This window comes from Chenopodium album, chromosome 11, assembly GCF_948465745.1.
Source record: "Chenopodium album chromosome 11, dcCheAlbu1.1, whole genome shotgun sequence".
Lineage (NCBI taxonomy): Eukaryota > Viridiplantae > Streptophyta > Magnoliopsida > Caryophyllales > Amaranthaceae > Chenopodium > Chenopodium album.
The window spans coordinates 22,678,436-22,702,765 of NC_137844.1; the positions used below are offsets into that span (position 1 = coordinate 22,678,436).

Genomic DNA, 24,330 nt, shown 5'->3' on the forward strand with positions numbered 1-24,330 from the left:
ACACCATCCTTCGTATTACTTAGTAGCAAAACTCAAAGCCTCATTTATTAAGCATATCATCAGCGTTTCTCACACATAGGCTTAGTTTGTATTAACGAATAACATTTTAAGGAAAAATTATTTTTAAGGGAAAATACAGTTAATGTAATACTATTCCTTTTTTGTTTGCTATAACCGAGTTTCTTGAAACAAAGTACATGGTAATACGTGGTACATTCTGAAAACAATAGAATATACTACGTATACTAAGTTTATTCAAGCATTTGTTGTAAACTCTGAATGAAGCTACTGATGTAAGAGTCTTCTAAACCATCCTTTAAAATGAACTCTCTCCATTTAGCATGGTTGGCCTTAACTTCTGCACCAACTTCACTTCCTTCATCCATCACCATGGATATCGCCTTTTGGACGGCTTCCTTAGTGAAAAAACCATCATCCTCTCTTGGCTCAACCTCGACTCCTATCTTCAACTCTAAACTCATTTGTCTCGCATTTACAAACTGGTCGACAGCTTGAGGCATCAACACCACTTGACATTGGCTTCCCATGGCTTCGGATAGAGACCCGATCCCACAGTGAGTTATGAAACATCCCACCGAAGGATGCTGCAAGATCAATTGTTGTTGCACCCAACCACCATGTATGATTCCCCTTCCTCTTATTCTGTCCTCGAATCCTATTGGAAAAGCTGATTCTACTGTCTCGGAACCCTTAGGAGGTTTCAAGGCCGCCAGAAATGGCTTGCCTGCAGGACATTGATTTATACCGTAATTTCAAGAAGTGAACCTTGTGTGTAGTGACATTGGTTTATAAAAGTAATTAAAATACTATATATATATATATATATATATATATATATATATATATATTGGATGACAGGAAGAGTAATCTATATTTATTTGTATAAAATTTGTCATACCTGAGTGTACCGTACACCCTGGTAATTTTCTCATTAATTGTTGCTCATACATTAATTAATGAGCAAATAACCCGGGTGTATACAGAATAGGCTTTTTTAACTCATTTACTCATATAAGTAACTCTTTTGTCCATGAAAGTAACCCAAATTTATTATACAAGTAATATCAAGCAATAAAAGTAACCCTTATACTTTGTTTGTAACTAATGAAAGAATAATTGCACTTATTTAATAGAGTAACCCTATTTTCTCATTTATATAATTCACATACGTCAAAATAACTCCATTTGCTCATCAACTAAACCCCCCTTTTTTTAAACAAATCTCTATTATATACTTAATATTACATAAATATCCTTATTCAATTATTATTAGATTGGGGCATTTTAGACAATTATTTTATCCAATAACTTATATAGTATTTAAAAAAAAAGAAAAAAAAAAAAAAAAACCTACACAAGGGGAAAAAACATCAATGACTTTAAATTGTCAACAATCAAAATTTAAAATTTTAAAAACTTTTTTTTTTCTTATTCAAATGAGGCAAAGCCAAGAAAAACAAGAAAAGCAAAAAGAAAGCAAAAAAAAACAAATAAACAAGAAACAAAACAGAAAAAACTACGTAGGTATTAGGCGAGGGAAAGCCACTCCCCTAACATCCTCCGCTAAAATACTACTAAGACGTAAAGGAATAAAATTAAGAATTTTAAAATACGTGTCTTAAGAGACTCTGAGATTGGCCAACCAATCTGCCGCGCAATTTCCTTCACGATAAATATAATCTACTTTGACTTCCCAACTGTCATTATTTAGCATCCCCAAGCTCGATTTAACTCATGCACTTTCTCACCATTTGGAGCTTTCCCCTGCCTTAGGATTTGAATGCATGCAAGATTATCTAATTGCACTTCTAACCGCTCAATCTACATGTTTTTAGCTAGGCCTCGAGTTAGAGCTAAGACTTCAGCTCTAAAGGCTGCACAACGACCAAAATTAGCAGAGAACCCAGAAATGTATGAGATTTTCTTTGTGATGTCTAATGATCCCTCCACCCCCTGCTAGCCCTGGGCACCCTTTAGTAGCACCATCGCAATTAAGCACACACCATCCGCAACTAGGAGCCTACCACGAGATATGTTGCTGCTGCTTCACTTGCTTGTAATAAGGAGCATCTTCTTGACTAGTTAAGCTGCGAAATACCTCATCTTTTTTTATACAAATAAAGGCCCCTATATCAATAGGGATTTCATCTCTTCTGTTTAAAACATAACAGTTACTCCACCTCCACACCTACCAAACAATTGTGCCAAAGAGTGTAAGCCACCCTTGATCATTTGACTAGAATCTTTTAGATTATGGGAAATCCAATATTTCAGAGACCCTTGTAAGAATCCACGAGACAGAGTTCGGGTGAAAACTAAGCGCCGGACTTGCTTAGCTGCAGGGCAATCACGTAAGATATGGAGAGTGCTCTACTCCTAGTGACCACAAATAAAGCACTATGGGTCACGTTAGTTGCCTTTTGAACCTGTTTTGGTTCCCAAGGATCCTGTCATGGCAAGCCAGCCATAGGAACACACGCACACATTGCTGAACAAGGGCCTTCCACACAAGATTCCAACATTCTTCATCAAGAACATCCATTTCATGGCGCATGATATAAAGAACAAATTTAATGGAATTTGCCCTTTAAATCACTCTTCCAATAAATTAAATCGCCTACATTCGAATCTGCTCTAACCTCATGGTTTTGGATTAGCTTCAATGTATCTGAATCTCAAAATGGAGCAAAAATATTCCATCTCCACCCATGATTCACTTCCCACATTTCTTCCACAGTTGCCCATGCTAATTCCATGGGGATAGGAGCATTATCCAAATCACTTAAGGGCTTGTCAATAGCCTAAAGATGATCCCAAAAAAGAGTGTGAGCTCTATTGCCAATTGCTGTGCGCATACCCTTGCTCCATAGCTTAGCATTTTTAGTTATGCCGCTCCACACATTTAACATTCCTTGTTTCAGTTCGAACATATCAACATCACATTAACCCTTTCAATACTTTGTTCTAAGAACACGTGACCACAAGGAGTTAGGTTCGGTTAATTAAAAATCCTCCAACCCAACTTAGTAAGAAAAGCCACATTGGCTTGCTTTGCGGATGTGATTCTCACACCGCCTAATTCTTTTTGTTTTTGCAATACTTCCCACGAGAGAAGATGAATTTTCTTTTGATCCTCGCTTCCAACCCAAATAAATCTCTTGTTTTCTTATCAATATCCTCACATATGGTTCCAGGAATTTTGGCTGATTGCATAGAATAGAAGGACATAGTAGAAAATGTAGATTTAGCAAGGGTGATACGACCAACCAAGGATAAATATTTTGACTTCCAACCACTAAGCCTTTGGTCAATTTTTTCGCAAAGGTGGCTGTAAGTCTCTCTAGTGACTCTACTAGTAAGAGTAGGCATCCCTAAGTACAACCCCAAGTAAGTAGTAGCTTCCATCCCCAAAGTCGATCATATTTCCTCCTGGTTAGAGATAGCAACATTCTTTGAAAAATACAATCGAGATTTAGGTAAACTTACCTTTTGACCCAAGGCAATGCAAAAGCGATTTAGGCATGTACAAATCAAATCAGCTTGATTATTCCGCAAAAAGAACAATGTCATTGGCAAAAAAATAAATTTGACAAAGTAGGACCATCTCGACTTTCTCTAATGGGTTTTGAATGGCCATGAGAAATAGCCTCTTCGATGATTTGATAAAATCGCTCAATGCACATTACAAAGAGGTAGGAGAAGAGAGGATCTCCTTGCCAAATCCTCCTACTCGGTTTGAAACTTTGAGAAGGTTCACCATTCCAAAGAACTCGAAGAGAAGCAGTAGTAATGCAATCTATGATAATATCAATCATAGTGATAAGCAAGTTCAGTAGCACAAGAGTGTCACGAATAAAAGACCAACAAAGACGATCATAGGCTTTCTCGAAATCAATCTTTATAGCCATGTATCCCTTAGCCCCTTGCTTCCTCCTCATAGTGTGTAAAACCTCTTAAATAATGAATACGTTGTCATTTATTTGACGGCCCGACACAAAACTTGCTCGAGTATTTGAAATAAGAAAAGGCAAGACTGAAGGAATTATGTCTTCGATAAGTGCAATTACTAGATATATCAAGGATCACTATTATGGAGATAATAAGTTCATTCTATAGGGTCGTCAATATCTGGTGCTAGATATGATAATTGATCTTTGGGTTAGTTAAATAGCCCAAAGCCTTATAGAATGGATCCTATGAGGTCACACACAAGGGTATTGGGTTAAACAAGTAAGAGGCCCATTAATGGGCCTCATGAGATTATGACATACCATGTAGAGTGTTGGGCTAGAGTAGTGTGTTTTGGATAAGGGTTTTGGGCTTTTGACATGGGCTCTTATTTAGAGATGAGATCTATAAATAAGAACCATGCCTAGGGTTTGTGATGAAGTAGTCATAATTCACACACTGTGAATTTTGACATTAAGGCAACCAATCCCAAAACCCTAAAACACTCTCCTCACTCACGGCCCTCTTCTCTCCCCTTCACGTCCGTACGTGCGGCGCCCCTCATGGTGGCTCGTGGTGTTCGTCGTGGTGGTTTGTGGTTAGCTCGTGTCTCTCTTCTCCGTCGAAGGATGATTGAAGCGTTCAATCACGACTAACTAGCATTAGTGGAGGTTTAACTTGTGCCCGTGGACCAAGTAGAGGAATCACGCTTGGGGTTCTTTATCTCCCTTTGTTCTTGCTCGATCGCACGTGGAATCACGCTTCAAAGGTACGATTATTTGTGCTTTATGTGTTATGCATTAGATCCTTGGATTAGGTACTATATGAATATGATTCATGTTTATTTCGCTGCGTAGTACCTATAAACTCCTACAGTGGTATCAGTTAGCCTATTGCATTTACGCATATTGCCAATAATTCTTTGATAATCCACAATTTTAATTCAATTAGGAGGGAGAATATTTAATTATGGTTCGATTATTATATTTAATATGATTAAACTTTTGGAATCGATTAAATGAGATTTAATTATGCTCAAATAGCCATGAAGAGATCCGAATTTTGCCCTATTTTATTCGAATTTATTCGAAAACCCTAACCCTAGATTCAAAAATTTCGAAACCCTAAACCCTAAAATTTTGATTTTGTGTTTTGGTTTTGAATAATTTTGATAGTCTCATGCTTCATGATTTTAATCTATTTGATTTCATGATAAATTATGAATTTTTTATGATCAAATTATTTAATTTAAGAGTTAATTTGAATTGGGGATTAAAATTCATGAAGAACCCTAGTTTTAAAATTAGATTGTGAATTTAATTTTAATTGGATGAATTATCATAAAAGTTATGTTTTAATTTATCATGGACCACATGATTTTTACAAAAGTTGTTGATTAAAATTGAAATTAACAAACAAAAAAAAAATATAAAAGGGTTTTAGCAGCGGCAACCGCGACTGGGTGGCGCAGCCACGGCGGCTGCCGCTGCAAGTGGTCCGGAGGGAGGGGTGGGATGGGGCAGCAGGTCGGGTCAGCGAAGTGCAGCAACAACAGCACCGTGCAGCAGTTGCGCGGCGCTGCTGCTACTGCTGTGTGCCGCTGGCAGCAGCGTACACCCTGCGGTGTACGGCCACCGTGGCTGGCTTCGGCTGGCCACACCACGGTGGCTGGCGCACGTTTTTCAAAAAAAAAAAAAAAAAAAAAAAAAAAAAAAATTATTTCAAGATAATTATAAATTATTTTGGGATAAAATCAGTTTTATTTTGGATAAGTTAAAATATTTTGAAAATATGATCTTTTATAAAATTGGTTTTATTTAGATAAAATCTTTTATTTTAGGATAAAATCAAATATTCAAAAGTTGTTATATTTGATATTATCCATATTTAAGTTGTTAAATTGGTAATTATCCTAAATTAAAGTGGTTAATTATGGATAAGATTTGTTAGGATATTCTGAGCATATTCCAAAAGGATAATAATTGATTTAAATAATGTGATTATCCCATAATTATTTTTGGATATAATTGATTTAAAATATGTGATTGGCAAGTAATTAGGATAGAATTCCTAAATTAGTTAGGATAATCATGGAAAATAAATATGATTTATATTCCATATTTTCAAATAAGATTTGATTCTATCTCATACCTAAATTAAAATATATGATATTTTATAATTGGTCATGATTAATATATAATATTATCTAATTACAGTAATTAATTAAAATATGAGATATTTATAGTCATGTTTCCTTTATTATAGACATTCGATGTTGTAGTTTAGGAAAGCATGATGAGTGATTTATTATATGGCACTTTATAATATATGATATTGTTTATTGCTATATATAGACTAGTATGGCCCATAGATTCTAAAATACGATCTGCGCATCGTGATGTATTTTTGTAATCTAAATACGGTCTGCGTACCGTTGAGTATTTTTTGTAATTTATTTTATTTTATTTAAGTAGTAGATAGAATAGAATAAAATTACAGGTTGCAATTGATCCAAAGGCCAATGAAGTGAAGGCCCATTGGAGCAAGATGGATGAGATCCATGAAGATCCAAGTGGGAGCATTTTACTTTATTAGTTTTTTCTCTTAGGATTAAGGGGCCATACTATGTCATGTTTTATTGCATTAGTAGATTATGCATGTTTAGGTTTATTTATGTTGCTTGATGATGCGCTAGAGTTCACTATACAATCACAACATAATAAATCTAGATCCCAGAAATATTGATACAGCTTTCCCAATTAAAAACCCGACGAAAACCTTGATCGTTTGTGATGGGTCGGCCTCAGCAAAGCATCATAATATATCTTGGGGAAGTGGGGGTAGGACCGCATAACTACACTTTTAATTGGTTATATTCAACAAGGTTACCTAAAGATCAGTTTAGAACCTTGAAGCTAAGAGTAATAATTAAACATGTGATGGATTAATTATTCAACCAAGAATTACAAAGAGTTGTAATCAGTAAAGAGTTTACTCACCTTGAAAATGTAATGGTTGATGGCAGGGCCTCAGTCCGGTTAATTATTGCACAAATAAAGGATCTTGGAATCATTTTATTCAATAGGGATCATTTAAATATTGAATAAAATGCTTTAAAGTTACCAATTTAATTCACTTATGGTACTTTAAATTTAATAAACATAATTGAATTTTGCGTTTACTTATTAGTAACATGTCGTTCTAATTTTATTATTATATATAATCTCCTCGATTGAAAATAAAGTTGAGAAACGTTCTCAAAAGGTTTAAAAGATAATCCATAAACCTATATTCCAATTTTGCTAAGATTGTTCTAAAAGGCAAGTTTTAGAAATTCATGTCACATGTCTAAGGTTGGTTTTATTCAAAATGTTTGAGTAAAATAACAACACATCTTCATTTTGATAAATGTTTCAAGGGATATAATGAGATGAGAGGTACAATCCCTCAAAAGACAAGTGTACAAGTCCAATAAAATCTCTTATCTTCAATATGATTGAATATGAGAAAGTGATTGGAAATCTCTATGATCAAAAGTTGATCAAATGATAGTATTCTTTATCTATTTTATATAGAGTTTAATGCTTGATTAAACTCAAATATAAATAATGATAGAATAGACTTAGCAAAATCATGAAAAGTGCTTAAAATAGTTGAGCAAAGTATCATTTTGAACCTAAGAGAAATGTTCTAAGTGGCTCAAATGGAAAGGTTTAGGAATATATGAGGATTGCATTAAGATGTTTTAGGCCAAGAAATGCAAACAAGTTGCTACTTCTCAAACCTAGAACTACTTACATGCTAAAAATTGTTATGAACAACAAATGTTTCTAATTAAATGGATCTATTCCAATTGATTAGATACTACCTCATATAGTTGGAAGATAAAAGAATGGAAATGTTCCAATTTAAGAATTATATTATAGAAATTGATTTAGCATATTGCTACTTCTTGGACATATGATGTCTTGTTTAGATCACTCATTGCACAATTTGGTTGAACTAAAGGAAGAAATTAGCTAAAGGAGGAATAAATCTATAAGTTTGGAAGCAAAAGTTGCAACTTACAAGTAGAATCTATATTTCACCTTACCTTAGTATTGGCTAGAATTTAATAAATGTTATTCATTCTTGCCATTATCAAAACACCATTCAATGATTAGTAATGACTAAACATCGAAGATTCAAAACGTGGAATAAATGTTATTCTATGCTTCTTTGAGTCATAATGTGTTTTGAATTGCTAAATAGGTTTAAAATTCTATATGATAGACATAATTAAACAATTTCTATATATATAAACTGTCTCTAATATGTCAATTAATTCGAATGAAAATGAAAATTGCATGCGGAAGATCCAAAGGGATGGACTTTCAATATCATTAGATTATGAATCTATTGATATATGTAATTTACATTCTAATTTGAAATTATGACTAAGTCACCATTTAGAGAAATGATGATGTGAACTCGAGGTCGAATACATATCGATGTAAGAAAACCAAAGGTTCAAAGGCTAGAGACGGACAACGAAACTTCATTTGTGATACGATCACTACTTATGCTTAGTTGAAGCATGGAAGTGAAGATTTTGAAAAGTTCAAAATGTTCAGTATGAAGTTCAGTATCAACTTGACAAGATAATGATTATACTACAATATGATTGTAATTGTGGAAATTTTAAGTCGAGACATGATTGGCAACACATTCAAAGTATTGCGATATGATCGTAATAATGAGAATTTAAGCCAAGACCTTGATAAACATCCAAGAGTTGTGAAAACGTTTTACAACAAAATCCGAAAGAAAACCTTGTGAAGTGTTTATGAAGGGAGCTATCAATCTATATGAGATATATTTTGATAACGGATGAAAGTACCCTATCTTCCAACCATTGTTCAAGGGATATACTTTTAAGATAAGCTCAAAACTAAACAAAACTACATACGTCAAATCAAAAGTAGCAAAGACTTCATATGTGATATGGATGAGAAAAGTTCTTATAAAGTCTTTCTACAAAATAAGGAATAAAATTTGTATTAAAACGTTTAATGCACGTTCTATTCCTATATAAAGCACGGGGTACTACTACACAACCATACTTAGCACAAAATGTTTGTTGCTCAAGTAGGTGCCCTTATGGAAATTGTTCCAAAAGGTCAAGTGGGAGTAGTGTAAATCTCGAAAGAGTTCGAGAAAAGCAACAAACAAACATGGTTCAAAACCATGGTTGGTTCACCCTATGCTAAATATGCCTCCCTAAAAGGCAAGTGGGAATCTCGAAAAGTTCGAGAGCCTTGAAAGAGTTCAAGAAAAGTGATTTCGAAAATCTCGAAGAAATTTGAGAAGTTATCGAATAACAGCAACAATATGAGCATGATTCACCTCATGTTACAAATGACAACGCGTGGTCTCATTATGTGTAATGGGATTAATAACCATGTGTCGAAGGTAGTACATTCCAAGTGCACATCCTCTATTGTCGTTTCTCATTGAAAACTAAACAAAGTTGTTGTATGAGTTTCAATTGTTGCATCAAACCCACAATGATGACTAGCATATGTAAAACTTAGCCAAAGAAATATGATTTCATAATGACTAAGAGTTCTAAAATATTTATTTTGGAACATGATGATTATGCAAGTAATAAAGATGATTTGACAAGTTATGACTCCAAGTGGTTTAAAAACCATGAAATCTAATATAGATTCTAAGTCTGTAAGCAAGCGTATGACACTTGAATAATTTGCCTAAATTAGGTGAAACCAATTCTAAGCAAAGCAGACAAGAAAGAAAAATGTTTTCCAACTAAAGCAAAGACTTGTTAAAGGATTCAACTAATTCATAGTATGACTATGATTACGATGAAACCTTTACATGTTGCAAAGATCTATTAAAGATACTTAGTGATTTCTACCTTATAAGATTTGGTAGATGGGTTTCAAAACACTTTCTTGAAATTGTTCATGAAAGAAGATTTGTATATGATACAATCAAAAGTTTGGAGATCCAATAATCCTAGGGATGCCTAAAAGATCCATAATGGATTGTAGTTAGCATCAGGGAGTTAATGTTCTTAATTTTGCGAGTTAATCAAATCGTTTGATGTTCTTGTAAAATGAAGAAAAGGTCTTGTATGTACAAGATGTTTAGTGGGAGCTATGAAGTCTTCTTGGCCCAGTACAAAGAGCAATTAATGAAGGATCAAGTAATGGCTATTGCATTTTGTATGAAAACCTTGAAGAAGAAGATGAGTACATTTGGGATTCAAGATCTATATAGACAGGTCTCGAAGCATGTTTGAGTTTGGTTAAGAAACTTATAATGATAAGATTCTTATAGGGTTCAACATTATATTGAAAAGAGTTTCAATACCATGTAACATGGCACATTGCTTAATGATTCAATACTTTAAGAAAGGTTGATGAAATTAAGATTTTGAGTGATGATCCTTATGCAATTTGCAAAGGACGCATCATGCATGTCATGGACTATACTTATCCATTTGATTCACGTGTTTTAAAGAACAAGTGATGATAGATTTCAATCGAAATTCAATGTAACGTTGGAATACAAATTAGAAATTCCAAAGTTCCTTGCGAAAGGGCGAAGGAAAATTATTAGTGTATGGAGATGAAAATGATTATAAGATTTAGAAATTGCAAAGTTCATGTTTATGAGAATGTCTCATGAACTCTACTTACAAAACCCCTTCCATGACCAAGGTATGAAAGTCATGCTAAGGTTCTTGGATTGAAGCAAGTTATGTAATTTTAGTTGTGTATGTTTTGAGAAAGTATATTACAAAAGTAAATACATTAGCTTGCAGAATTATGTTTATCAATTGAAACAAAGTTTCAATCTTATTTGATCGTGGTTTCAAGATTAAATAAAATGTCCAAAATAATTATGGATTGATGGGCTCATCAGGTTATCTATCAGATAGAGACCTGGTGTATGAAACCCCACAGGTGAACAAAATCCACATATTATTTAAGTTCCTAGTTCGGAATCATTAAACTGGAGATAAATGATTTCTAATAATGGACTAGCATGTTAAGATTGATTGGATAGCGCAGTTTCATGGGCTATAGGAGCGTAGTGATGCTCGGTCAATCACATGGATATGCATGAATGATGCATGATCGAACTATAGACCTACTTTGAAGTTCAAGTATAGAACTTCCGGATATATTAGTGGATTCCTTTGACATGAGTGGAACACTGATTCTATTCAATGATTGTTTTGACTGTGGTACATTCAAACGTCTTGCCGTAAATGGGGATTATAAAGGATGTTTCCCGGTCACTTCATGAATTGAGTGGGAGCTTTGGTTGCCACAAGATTGGATAGAGTCTACCTATTAAATTAGGAATGTGTCATGTTTTGGCCTCTTGAAGAGGGAGAATTCAGAAAATGCATGGCCGTGCTCAAATGTGTTATATAGTAACCATTTGTTTTGTAATTCTAACTCGGATTTCAAGAAATGATTTGTAGATTAATATAGATTACATAAGATGCAATCATATTATCAAATCGACACAAAATGACTTAAGGAATTTGAATATTGCGCACTTGTCTCAGACAAGTGGGAGATTGAAGGAATTATGTCTTCGATAAGTGCAATTACTAGATATATCAAGGATCACTATTATGGAGATAATAAGTTCATTCTATAGGGTCGTCAATATCTGGTGCTAGATATGATAATTGATCTTTGGGTTAGTTAAATAGCCCAAAGCCTTATAGAATGGATCCTATGAGGTCACACACAAGGGTATTGGGTTAAACAAGTAAGAGGCCCATTAATGGGCCTCATGAGATTATGACATACCATGTAGAGTGTTGGGCTAGAGTAGTGTGTTTTGGATAAGGGTTTTGGGCTTTTGACATGGGCTCTTATTTAGAGATGAGATCTATAAATAAGAACCATGCCTAGGGTTTGTGATGAAGTAGTCATAATTCACACACTGTGAATTTTGACATTAAGGCAACCAATCCCAAAACCCTAAAACACTCTCCTCACTCACGGCCCTCTTCTCTCCCCTTCACGTCCGTACGTGCGGCGCCCCTCATGGTGGCTCGTGGTGTTCGTCGTGGTGGTTTGTGGTTAGCTCGTGTCTCTCTTCTCCGTCGAAGGATGATTGAAGCGTTCAATCACGACTAACTAGCATTAGTGGAGGTTTAACTTGTGCCCGTGGACCAAGTAGAGGAATCACGCTTGGGGTTCTTTATCTCCCTTTGTTCTTGCTCGATCGCACGTGGAATCACGCTTCAAAGGTACGATTATTTGTGCTTTATGTGTTATGCATTAGATCCTTGGATTAGGTACTATATGAATATGATTCATGTTTATTTCGCTGCGTAGTACCTATAAACTCCTACAAAGACTGGTTTGAAGCAATGAATAATCACTTTGGTGACAATTTTATATGCTACATTGCATAATCAATTGGCCTAAATTGCGAAGCCAATTCAGGATTTCGGGTTGGTCAACCTTGGGAAGAAGAGCAATGAATGTTTCATTAAATCTCAGAGGAATGCATTTTCCTTCAAGAATAGGGATGAGAGTATCATACACAGTTTGCGCTACTATATCCCTATTCTTCTGATAAAAGAGAGCCTGAAAATCATCGGGGCCAGGAGCTTTTAACGCCCCCATCTCCTTTATAACCTCATCAATTTCAATTTTTGTATAGGTCAGAGTGAGAAAATTCTAGTCATTGCTTCAAAGCTAGCAGATATATGTCATGAGGGACATAAAAAAATTGTGAATCACTTGCCTCGATGAATAAGGTTGTGAAATAATTCACAATATGATCTTGAATTTCGCATTTGTCTTGAATCCAATTGCCATTCGCATTTTTAATTGCTAGGATTTTATTCTTCCATCTCCTAGCAATCGTGCTCAAGTGAAAGAAAGTGGTGAAAGGAATGGCGTCCTTCGAACAAGTGTACTATTCCGATAGAGGGTTCGGAATTATTAGAAATCTAATTATTCAGTAATGTCAAGTGATTGGAATGCCTGGGTAGAGGCCGCTTCTCATCAGTAATATTAATGAATAATTAATATTACAACTTAATCTTGACTGAACCCTTCGGGTCACACCCAAGCAACTAACGAACCGATGCGACGAATTAATTCGGAAGGAATTAATGAGTCGCCCGAGTAATGAATATTAAGACGTCGAAAATTCGAGCTTGGAGCGTCGAAACCGAGCGTCGGAAAATGAGTCGAAAATAATAAAAGACGAGACGAGAAAATTACTAATTAACCAACAAAATTACCAAAATACCCCTAGCATCAAAATGCCTCTAGCAAACCGAGTGCTAGGGGCATATGGCCTAGCAAGGTGGCTAGCAAGCGCACCAAGCCGAGCCTAGGTTGGCTGGTGCGTGCTAGCGCACCTTGGCTAGCTAGGCTGGCCAGCAGCTCGCATATATGTGCGTGGCATGCTAGCAGGCCTTGGCAGCAGCCCGCACAAATGTGCGTGGCGTACTAGCAGCCTCGGCCAGCAGCCCACACAAATGTGCATGGCTTGCTAGCAGCAGGTCCGGCCAGCAGCCCGCACATATGTGCGTGGCTTGCTAGGCCGAGTGTGCTGCAGCAGCAAGAAGCCCACACTTGGGGTGCCTTGGTGCCCAAGTGTGGGTGCCACGTGGCGCGCATAGATTGGGGCTTGAGTGTTGAGTTGGCCGGCTATGGGAGAGGATTAGGGAGCAAGTTTGGTCCCCCTTTTACCAAGTGGTCCTCACCTAACCTTTCTCATGAATATGCCACTTGTTGATTTATTAGTAGCTTGTTATTTAATTATACTTTGATTTAAAAATAAAATGGAAAAATCAATTCTCCCACATTAATGGAAGAGAAAATCTCACTTTTGTTTTTCCCTATAAATACCCAAGTTGGGGTATTGGGAAAATGGCTTGAGTAAGGGTGTTGAAAAAGGCATCTCCATTGAGAAAACCTTTGAACACATATAATTACTCGGGTTTAGGTTGGGATTAGCCAACTCCTAAGCATTGGACCATTTTCGGTGCTCGGGTTGCGGGTGGACTTCGTTGGAGGTCCTCGTGTGAGCGGGGCTTAGAGCTTTTGAAGTAAGAGCTCTTTTAGTGAGCGAAGCACGCGCCAAAGGTACTAATCCCTTTCTTAATCTTGTTGTTTAAGATAATTATGCTTTATGGTTATAATTATTGTGCGTGTGGTCTTGGTTCGGGTTTTCTTTCGCGGTGAGTCGGACTCATCAAAACCCAACAGCGGTATCGGAGCCTTGCTCATTTATTTTTATAATCATATTTTTCAAGGTGTTTTTATGGCTTAATTTTTCTGGTTTTAAGTTGCTAATTAGATTAGTAGCTCGATTTTATTAATTTTAAACTCGTATTATAGCTTTCTTCAGCCCAGAACCCAGATTTTCACCCAAAAATAGTGAATTTTGGATGAAAAAGGTGTTTTGGAAATGGTTTTACCCATTTACGATTGTGTTTTTAGCCAAAAAAGACCAGAAATGCCTTTTTCGAGGGTTTTTTTGTTTTGACGTAAAATTTTAAGTCTTTCTAACCTTGATTCTTAATGGCATATTTCTGGTGGTTATGTATTTGGTTCTTTCCTTAATTTATATGCAATTTTAAACCTCTTTAAGCATGGTTACTTGGTAGTAATTGGTGCTTGAAAGTTTTTTTTTTATTTTTTTTATTTTTTATTTTCACATAATTGCAAATCCATTGCATTAAGTGTGAAAAATTTGTTCTTTGATGCTTCTAAGTACTAAAGATTCAATCTTTAATTATTTCAAGTGATTGAAACTTTGAGTTACTAAATTCCATGATTTTTGGTTGAACTTTTAATTTAATCATGTATTAAATTGATTGGAATCATAAAATTTGAATCTTGTGATAGAAATTTGATTTATCTTCATGTTGGAAGATATAATTTTTCAAGGATTCACAAGTGTAAAAGTTGAAATCTTCTAATTGAACTTTTGTGTTCATATTTCCAACACCCTTTTATTTTGTCAAAATCTTATGATTAATTTAAATTAATTAAATTAATAGTGAGTGATTGCCCTTATTTATTTTAATTGCACCAAGTTAAACCAATTTTATTAAAGAATGGTTCTTGGAAATAATTTTGGTTAAGTGCACTTTGATGAATTTTATTTAAGTTAGACTTGTATTAATTTTCCATTTTTCTCATTAAATTAGTTCTAAAATTAATTTAGAATTAATTATTTAGTCAAGCAAAAACTCGGATTTTAAATCCCGAGGGTATGGCACGCAAACCAAGGCAACACCCCTTAGGCTAGTTGGGCTGCTGTGCAGCCCGCATGTGGCTGCCAAGGTTGGTGATGCTTGGTGCGCGCCACACACTAGCAGCGTGGCTAATGCGCCCAGCCGCAATAGTAGAACAGCAGGACCAGCCAGGCAGCAGCGCGCTGTGGCTGTGCTGTGTGCGTGCATGCTGCTGCCGTAGCGCAGCGTGTGCGTGTTGTTGTGTTGCGGGGAGTGCGAGCAATTGTGTGCAATGCTTGGTGCGAAGGGGCAAACAGCCTTAGTGTATGTGCCTAGCACTAGGTAACCCGTAACAAACGCTACTAGGCTCGGCCTAGCTAGTGCTACGTGGGGTGGTGGAGGCACATGCACCAAGCCGTATAGTCCGGGGTTGCTAGACGACCTTGGCTTGCGTATGGCACGCGCCTAGTGCGTGAGCCACTTGAGTGCGATTGGCTACATGTTTGCTTATTTGCTGTTTTAATAATTTTATTAATTTAATTTGTTTTAATTTGTTTTAATTAAATTTTGGAGGCTAGGCCTCGGGTTTTTTAGCGGCATTTGCAAAATTTAATTTTGGCAAATATTTGGGTTTATTGTCTTAATTAAGACGGAATTTAGTGGGAGCTTCAATTATTAATTGCGCTAAATTACATAATCAATTAAACAACTTTGACTAGTTTTAATTAGGCATGTTAATTGGATTAACGACCAAAATTAGTTACTAGTTTACGCGTGTTCTATGCATTGTTACTTGTTTTATCGTTGTAAAATGCATGGGCCATTCACAAATAGTGAATGGATGAATGGAATGTATATTCTCTCACAGGTTTTATAAAATGGCAACTAGTGGGGCTCGATTAGGATAGAAAATACGGACTGCGATTCGTGATGTATTTTTGTAAATCTAAATACGGTATGCGAACCGTTGAGTATTTTTGTACCTTAATATTTAGATTAGTTCTAATCGTAGATACTAGTATTTGCATAATTATGGTCATGTCTTGAAGACGGAGGTTCTTGAAAGAAGAAGCCATGAAGTTGCAAAAGCCGTCCCTTGAAGACTTGAAGACTCAAGGGGTCATGCTAGTTGCCAAATGCATCTTTATTTATATTTTCGATATATATTTATGAATATTTATATATGAATTATGTGTTAGATGCATGTTTAGGATTTCGAATGTTGTGATGATTAATTAAGTTCACTTAAATCAACCAACATAGAAATCCTAGGTCCCTAAAATATTGAGTGAAAATTACCATTCCAAAACAACACTTATCGACCTTTTGAGATTAGTGATGGGCTACGCCAAAGCGAGGCATCACTATTACTCCCTAGGATACGTAAGGCATACCGGGTATGCAAGTTGGTTTTGGTTATACTCAACGATATGAGTGATGGAGTCCTAACATGTCGTGGAAAAGTGGATAAGTTGTTGAGAGAGCATTAGATGCGACGATTTATCCAACCAAGAATGGCTTGGAGCCATTAGCAAAGCATTGCTTACCTTAGGAGATTGAGTGTTAAGACAAGCTAAAGCATGCTTAACTACTCTTTGTTTTTTTGGATCTTGGAATCGACTTATTCTCACCAAAACGGGGGACAATTTTAATGTGTGAATAAGACGTTTAAATAAGTTTGAATAAAATGCATGATTTCAATCTTATTTAAGTATTATAAATGGTTTTTCATTTCAAATTCTTTTAATTGTAGAATCATGTCTTCAACTATCAACAACAATCTAATGTGCCCGGAACTTCCCGAAAAGTTACCATTTTGCTTGAATTTGGTGAACTTTAAGGAATGGTAAGAAGAACTCCGAAAGACTCTCCGAAATTGCTACCTAGAGCATATTCTGGATACACCCATCCCGAGTTTCAACTCAAAAGGGGTTATGAGCGATAAGGCTCATGAGGAGTGGAGTTATGATTGCAAGAGAGTCTCGCGACTCATGGCAAACTCCATTTTGGAACAATGGAAGGGGATATTCTCCAACTATTTTCCGGATATGCTCCTCAAAGCTCTAGAGGATATAGTCAATTTGAGGGTCATGAAGAGCGTTAGAGGCAACTATGATGGTCTTGTGGAGGAGGTGACTAGGTCACTCTCTAACATGAGAATCAAGCCACCGCAAGATGGGTGTCTCACCAAAGAGAGGCAAGAAGTATGGACTAGGGTCTATAATGCAAGGCTTAGACTCGGGATGCCACTTTAAACCCATGTACTTAAGATGACTAGGTTATTCACCCACTTAGAGCTAATTGGCAAGCCGGTAGAGGATGAGCAAGCGGCTCACATGCTTCTAAGCTCACTCCACTCGGGTTATGTGGCATTAAAGATGCGACTTACCGCCAAACGGAACAAACTGTCCTTAGAGGAAGTTATCCACGAGCTTTAGAAAACCTATTCTTGCAAGGGGGCCAAGTTTGCTCTGAGGCCTAAGAGGAAGGAGTTCAAGAACAAAGCTAAGATACGCTGCTTCTATTGTAGTAAGCAAGGTCACTACAAGAGAGAATGTAGCGAGTATCTGGAAGATGAGGCAAGAGGAAAAAGAGCCTCAATCTCAGGTATCATCTTTACACTTGTTTATAAGCAATTTATAAGGTATTAGATACCAGAAAATTGACTCACTATGTGCTCCTATTTCAGGAACAAAGTGAGTGGTGCTTTTCAAGTGGATATGAGTACACAAGTGGAAGATGAAGATAATTTGTCCAAAGAAAGCTTGTAATCTCAAGTTTTTTGTCTAGATTTAAAACTTGTTTAGTTTTATCAACCATACTTTGATCTTTGGCGTTGGACGTCATTTTGACTTTAATCACAAGGCTTATGTTTTATGTCTTGATCATATGTGTGTTTAAACAAACATGTTTATAATGATACCAAAGCTAAGAGTCAATCGTACTTGTGGCATTGTCGTCTTGGCCACATTAACATCAAACGCATCAAGAACTTCTACAAGAAGGAGTTCTTGACTCTTTCGATTTAGAATCGTTTGAGAATTGCGAAGGATGTTTATTAGGCAAGCTGATTAAGCAGCCATTCTCCAAGCTGGGAGAAAGGGCAGGAGACTTATTGGGTCTAATACACACTGATGTATGTGGACCAATGAGCTCCGCCACAAGGAACGGACATCGATATTTTATCACCTTCACAGACGACTATAGTAGATATGGCTATGTCTACCTCATGTCGCACAAATCTGAATTGTTTGAAAAGTTTAAAGAATTTCAGAGTGAATTTGAAAATCAGCTTGGCAAGAAAATCAAAGCCCTTCGATCGGATCGAGGTGGTGAATACTTGAGCCAAGAATTCGATGACCATCTGAAGGAAAAGGGTATACTTTCAGAATTGACACCTCCAAGAACTCCAAAATGGAACGGAGTATCCGAAAGGAAAAATCGAACCTTGTTAGACATGGTACGATCTACAATGGGTCTTAGTGATCTTCCTATCTCTTTCTGGGGACACGCACTTCTAACAGCGGCACTAACACTGAACCGTGCTCCATCAAAAGCTGTAGAAAAGACTTTATACAAGTTATGGACGAAGGAGCCTCCTAGGTTGTCTTTTCTAAAGATATGGGGATACGAAGCATATGTCAAGAAATTGATTTCTGACAAACTTCATCCCAAATCTAACAAGGTTTACTTTGTGGGCTATCCAAAACAAACCAAAGGGTATTACTTCTACAATAAATCTGATAACAAAGTGTTTGTTCCTCGTGATGGTGTCTTTTTGGAGAAGGAGCACCTTTCCAAAATGACAAGTGGGAGGAAAATCGAACTCGATGAAGTTCGAGAGGACGAGCAACAAAATCAGATTGACAGTCAAAGTGCTCAAACAGCATCTGTTGACGCTGGTCAAAATGTGCAAAGTCAAACCGACAATGCAAATGCTCAGTCCGTTACCCTACGTAGGTATCAGAAGCTGAGATCTCAACCTGATAGATATCTTGGTATAGTATTAATCGAGAATCAGGACATCCTGATTATGGATGGAGATGAACCGGCAACCTACAAGCAAACGATGACAAGCACCGACTCTGCTAAATGGCAAGAGGCCATGAGATCTTAAATGGATTCCATGTTTGAAAATCAAGTCTAGGACTTGGTTGACTTACCTGAAGGTTACACACCTATCAGATGTAAGTGGATTTTCAAGTTGAAAATCGATAAATATGGAAATGTATTCATTTACAAAGCTACATTGGTAGCAAAAGGTTACAGACAAGTTCATGGTATTGATTATGATGAAACCTTTTCTCCAGTCGCAATGCTTAAATCCGTTAGGATCCTCCTAGCGATTGCTGCATATTATAATTATGAAATATGGAAGATGGACGTCAAAACCGCCTTCCTCAATTGTATTTTGGAAGAAACTGTGTATATGACACAGCCTGGAGGTTTTGTCGACCAAAATAATGTTAGGAAGGTTTGTAAGCTTAAAAAGTCCATTTATGGGCTGAAGCAAGCTAGCAGGAGTTGGAATCTACGATTCGATGAAGCCATCAGTAAGTTTGGTTTTATCAAGAATCCAGATGAATCTTGTGTTTACAAGAAGATCAATGAGAGTGACATCGCCTTCCTAGTCTTATATGTCGATGACATATTGCTCATTGAAAACAGCATTACGTTGTTAGAGTTTGTAAAGTCTTGGCTCGGAAAGTGTTTTTCAATGAAAGACTTGGGAGAGGCTCAGTACATATTAGGCATCAAGATCTATAGGGATCGATCGAAAAGGATGATTGGATTGAGCCAAAGTACTTATATTGATAAGGTACTGGCTTGATTTGGCATGGAGGAGGCCAAGAGAGGTCACCTACCCATGTCACATGGCATAACCTTAAGCAAGAAGCAGTGTCCACTGACACCTGATGAGCGGGAAAGGATGAATCAGATTCCATTTGCTTCGCTTATTGGATCGATCATGTATGCCATGATATGTACTAGGCCTGATGTATCATATGTCTTGAGTGCTACGAGCCGTTACTAATCAGACCTAGGAGAGGCCCATTGGACTGCGGCCAAGAATATCCTAAAGTACCTGAAAAGGAACAAGGATAAATTCCTAGTGTATGGTGGTTCAGAGGAATTAGTTGTTGAAGGTTATACCGACGCAAGATTCCAGACAGACAGAGACGATTTCAAATCGCAATCTGGATATGTGTTCTGTCTTAATGGAGAAGCGTTTAGTTAGAAGAGTGCCAAGTAGAGCACAACTGAAGCCAAATGCTTGGCAGCTGTTGAAGCGGGTAAGGAGGCTGTTTGGATTCCTAAGTTCGTTGGTGAACTTGATGTTGTACCATCCATCAAGGGTCCAATAGCCCTCTATTGTGACAACAATTGAGCTATTGCTCTAGAGAGCCAAGGGAACATCAAAAGGTCAAACATGTCAAGCGGCAGTTTCACATGATTCGAGAATGGAAATTAGAAGGTGAAATCAGAATTTGCAAAGTTGGAACGGATGACAATGTAGCCGGTCCACTTACTAAACCTTTGCCTCAAGTGAAGCACAACAAGCACGTTAAGGCAATGGGAATCAGGCACGTTGGAGACTGGCTTTGATTTCCCTGTTTAGTGTTTTAGTTAATTATTGAACATTTTAATGTAAGACACTAAGAAAAACCATTCAAGTTTTTTGAGTAATTTAAATTTCATGCAATTTTATCACTCCGTTTGCTATTTAATTGTGGTTTAGGATTAAATAATGAGTCCATTCGATTATAAGAATATTCAATATAGGGTATCAAGACCAGTCTTGGTAAGGAAACACCTATTAAGTGAATATTGAATATTATAATCGAGAATTATCCCTGATCAAGGTCATTTAAACTATGGACGATTAATGACCACTTGAGATTAGTGTGTAGTTTGATTTATAGCACCGTTTCTTGTTCTAGAAGGACATGATTATCATAAATCATTTGCACAGGTATTGGTTTAGAACCATATTGGATCGACCTATGAGAATACTTTAAGAGATTAAAAATCGTCATAAGTATACTTCTCATTATGGCCATCGGAACCTATTTCCTCGACCATGAGTATTGTGAGTTCTCTTGTTTGAGTACTAGTCCGCTTTGATGTTGTCAAACGTCTGCCGTAAAAGGGGATTATAACGGCAACACTCGGGCGACTAGGTCCTCCCAGTAAGAGAAGCTACATTACAAGACTGGGAATGTCCCCCTGCTAAAATAGGGAAGATGTCTTTGTTGTTTACAAGGCCTCTCGAAGAGCGAGACAGTAAAATGTATGGTCGTGCTCGGGTGGATTTTAGAAATCATCTGTTTATTGACAGTTGGACTCAAGATTAAGAAACACTTCTAGACATAATAAGGATGACGAATAAATCTTACTTTACAGTTCATGAAGAGACATTAAGCGACATAGGAAAAAGGCTATACACTAAATGCGCACTTGTCCGGAAGGACTAGTGGGAGATTGAAAGGAATGGTGTCCTTCGAACAAGTGTACTATTCCGATAGAGGGTTCGGAATTATTAGAAAGCTAATTATTCAATAAGGTCAAGTGATTGGAATGCCTGGGTGGAGGCCGCTTCCGATCAGTAATATTAATGAATAATTAATATTATAGCTTAATCTTGACTGAACCCTTCGGGTCACACCCAAGCAACTAACGAATCGATGCGACGAATTAATTTGGAAGGAATTAATGAGTCGCCCAAGTAATTAATATTTAGACGTTGGAAATTCGAGCTTGGAGCGTTGAAAACGAGTGTCGGAAGTCGAGTCGAAAATAATAAAAGACGAGATGAGAAAATTACTAATTAATCAACAAAATTACTAAAATACCCCTAACATTGGAATGCCCTTAGCAAACCGAGTGCTAGGGGCATATGGCCTAGCAAGGTGGCTAGAAAGCGCACCAAGCCGAGCCTAGGCTAGCTGGTGCATGCTAACGCACCTTGGCCAGCTAGGCTGGCCAGCAACCCGCACATATGTGCATGGCATGCTAGCAGGCCTTGGCTAGCAGCCCGCACAAATGTGCGTGACGTGCTAGCAGCAGGTCCAGCCAGCAGCCCACACAAATGTGTGTGGCTTGCTAGCAGCAGGTCCGGCTAGCAGGCCGCACATATGTACGTGTGTTGCTAGCAGCAGGCCACAGCCAAGCAGCCAGCACATATGTGCTTGGGCCTACTAGGCCGAGTGTGCGGCAGCTGCAAGCAGCCCACACTTGGGGTGCCTTGGTCCCCAAGTGTGGGTGCCACGTGGTGCGCATAGATTGGGGCTTAAGTGTTGAGTTGGCCGGCTATGGGAGAGGATTGGGGAGCAAGTTTGGTCCCCCTTTTTCAAAGTGGTCCTCACCTAACCTCTCTCATGAATATGCCACTTGTTGATTTATTAGTAGCTTGATAATTAATTTTATTTTAATTTAAAAATAAAATGGAAAAATCAATTCTCCCACATTGATGGAAGAGAAAATGTCACTCTTGTTTTTTCCTATAAAACCCAAGTTGGGGTATTGGGAAAATGGCTTGAGTAAGGGTGTTGAAAAAGGCATCTCCATTGAGAAAACCTTTGAACACATATAATTACTCGGGTTTAGGTCAGGATTAGCTAACTCCTAAGCATTGGACCATTTTCGGTGCTCGGGTTGCGGGTGGACTTCGTTGAAGGTCCTCGTGTGAGCGGGGCTTAGAGCTTTCGAAGTAAGAGCTCTTTTAGTGAGCGAAGCACGCGCTAAAGGTATTAATCCCTTTCTTAATCTTGTTGATTAAGTTAATTATGCTTTATGGTTATAATTATTGTGAGTGTGGTCTTGGCTCGGGTTTTCTTCCGCGGTGAGTCGGACTCATCGAAACCCAACAAGTGGTATTTCTATCACCATTTCTAAGCCAATCAATACGAGATTTTTGATACCGTAAGGTCTCCTCCCTTTCAAGAATCTCATTAAGTTCTTTCCGAAGCCGTGACTCTAATTAATCAATCCCCTATCTACCTTCAACACTAGAGATTTTTGAATTGGATGCCACCTATTCTCGCAAGAAGAGTCATCTTTTATTTAAAAATATTGCCACATAAGTTCCTATTTCATATTTGTAGCTCACCCAAAAAGTTTCGTAAGTGCGGGCATAAGAGAGCTACTGGAATCCCAATTGATGTGCACGAATTCTTTAAATTTTTCATGAGACAACCAAGTTGCTTGAAACCTGAATGGACGATGCAAAGATTGTAGAGGAGCAAAACCATTAGGGGATACTAAAATTGGAAAATGGTAAGAATGGAATGCTGTAAGATGCTTTATAGATGCTCTGTCAAAGTGCAAGGCACAAAGCCCTCTATAGTCTAGCATTTCGGCAGGTTTCAAGAGTTAACCCTCGTGCCCAATTAAGTAAGGGTTGCATCTGAAAACTCCACCTCAATGAGATCCATATCATCTATCCAAGAATTAAACAAGGCTGATCTTCGAGTAGTCTCTGCACACGAACTGTTTCTTTTGGAAGAAAAGCGGGTGTCATAAAAATCCCTTACTATAAGCCCTGGTTTATTATGAGTAGCAGCAAAAGTCTTGAGCTCCTCCCATAGTTCTTTTCTTTGTGAAGGGTTAGGGCTTGCTTAAATAGTACAGCATAAACAATACAGCAGTAAAGTACCAAGAGACAGCCCCAACTCATGTAATATTCATGGTAATATGTTGCTTATGTTTCATGATCAGATTCACAGTGACCAATTCAGGTTTCCAGTACATTACACCCAAATTCCACCACTAAATCCAATTGCATCAACTCGAGTATCACAAGAGTACCCCAAGATCGGGGCACTTTCTCAGCTTGTGCACCTCCCATGTAAATTACATCTAACTTTGGTTAGCTGTTGTTTTCTCTCTCCTATTTCAACCTTTTGGTATTTTTTGATTTTTTCTCTCCTCCAACCTTTTGCTATTTTTTCTCTCCTCCTTCAACCTTCAATTTCAATGGTGGAAATTACTCATTTTCACTATATGATGTCGAACAAGGCAAAATTTATGGAGGGAGAAAAGCTTATCTACCCTTTAGGGTTAACCATGCTAGTTATTTTCACTTTGTTATTTAGGTTTTCGTTTAATTCCGACGGCAAAGCCGC

General features: G+C 37.3%; 1 protein-coding gene across 1 annotated transcript in view; it reads right to left on the minus strand.

The window, feature by feature from the left end:
- Positions 1-132: 132 nt before the first annotated feature.
- The window catches only part of LOC145568740 (cyanidin 3-O-galactoside 2''-O-xylosyltransferase FGGT1-like), a 31,997-nt gene continuing 7,799 nt past the window's right edge, over positions 133-24,330 (minus strand). Inside the window, exon 2 of the mRNA XM_081628158.1 lies at positions 133-745. Coding sequence (XP_081484284.1) covers positions 252-745 — 494 coding nt within the window. The 3' untranslated portion in view covers positions 133-251. The remainder of the gene's footprint in view (positions 746-24,330) is intronic.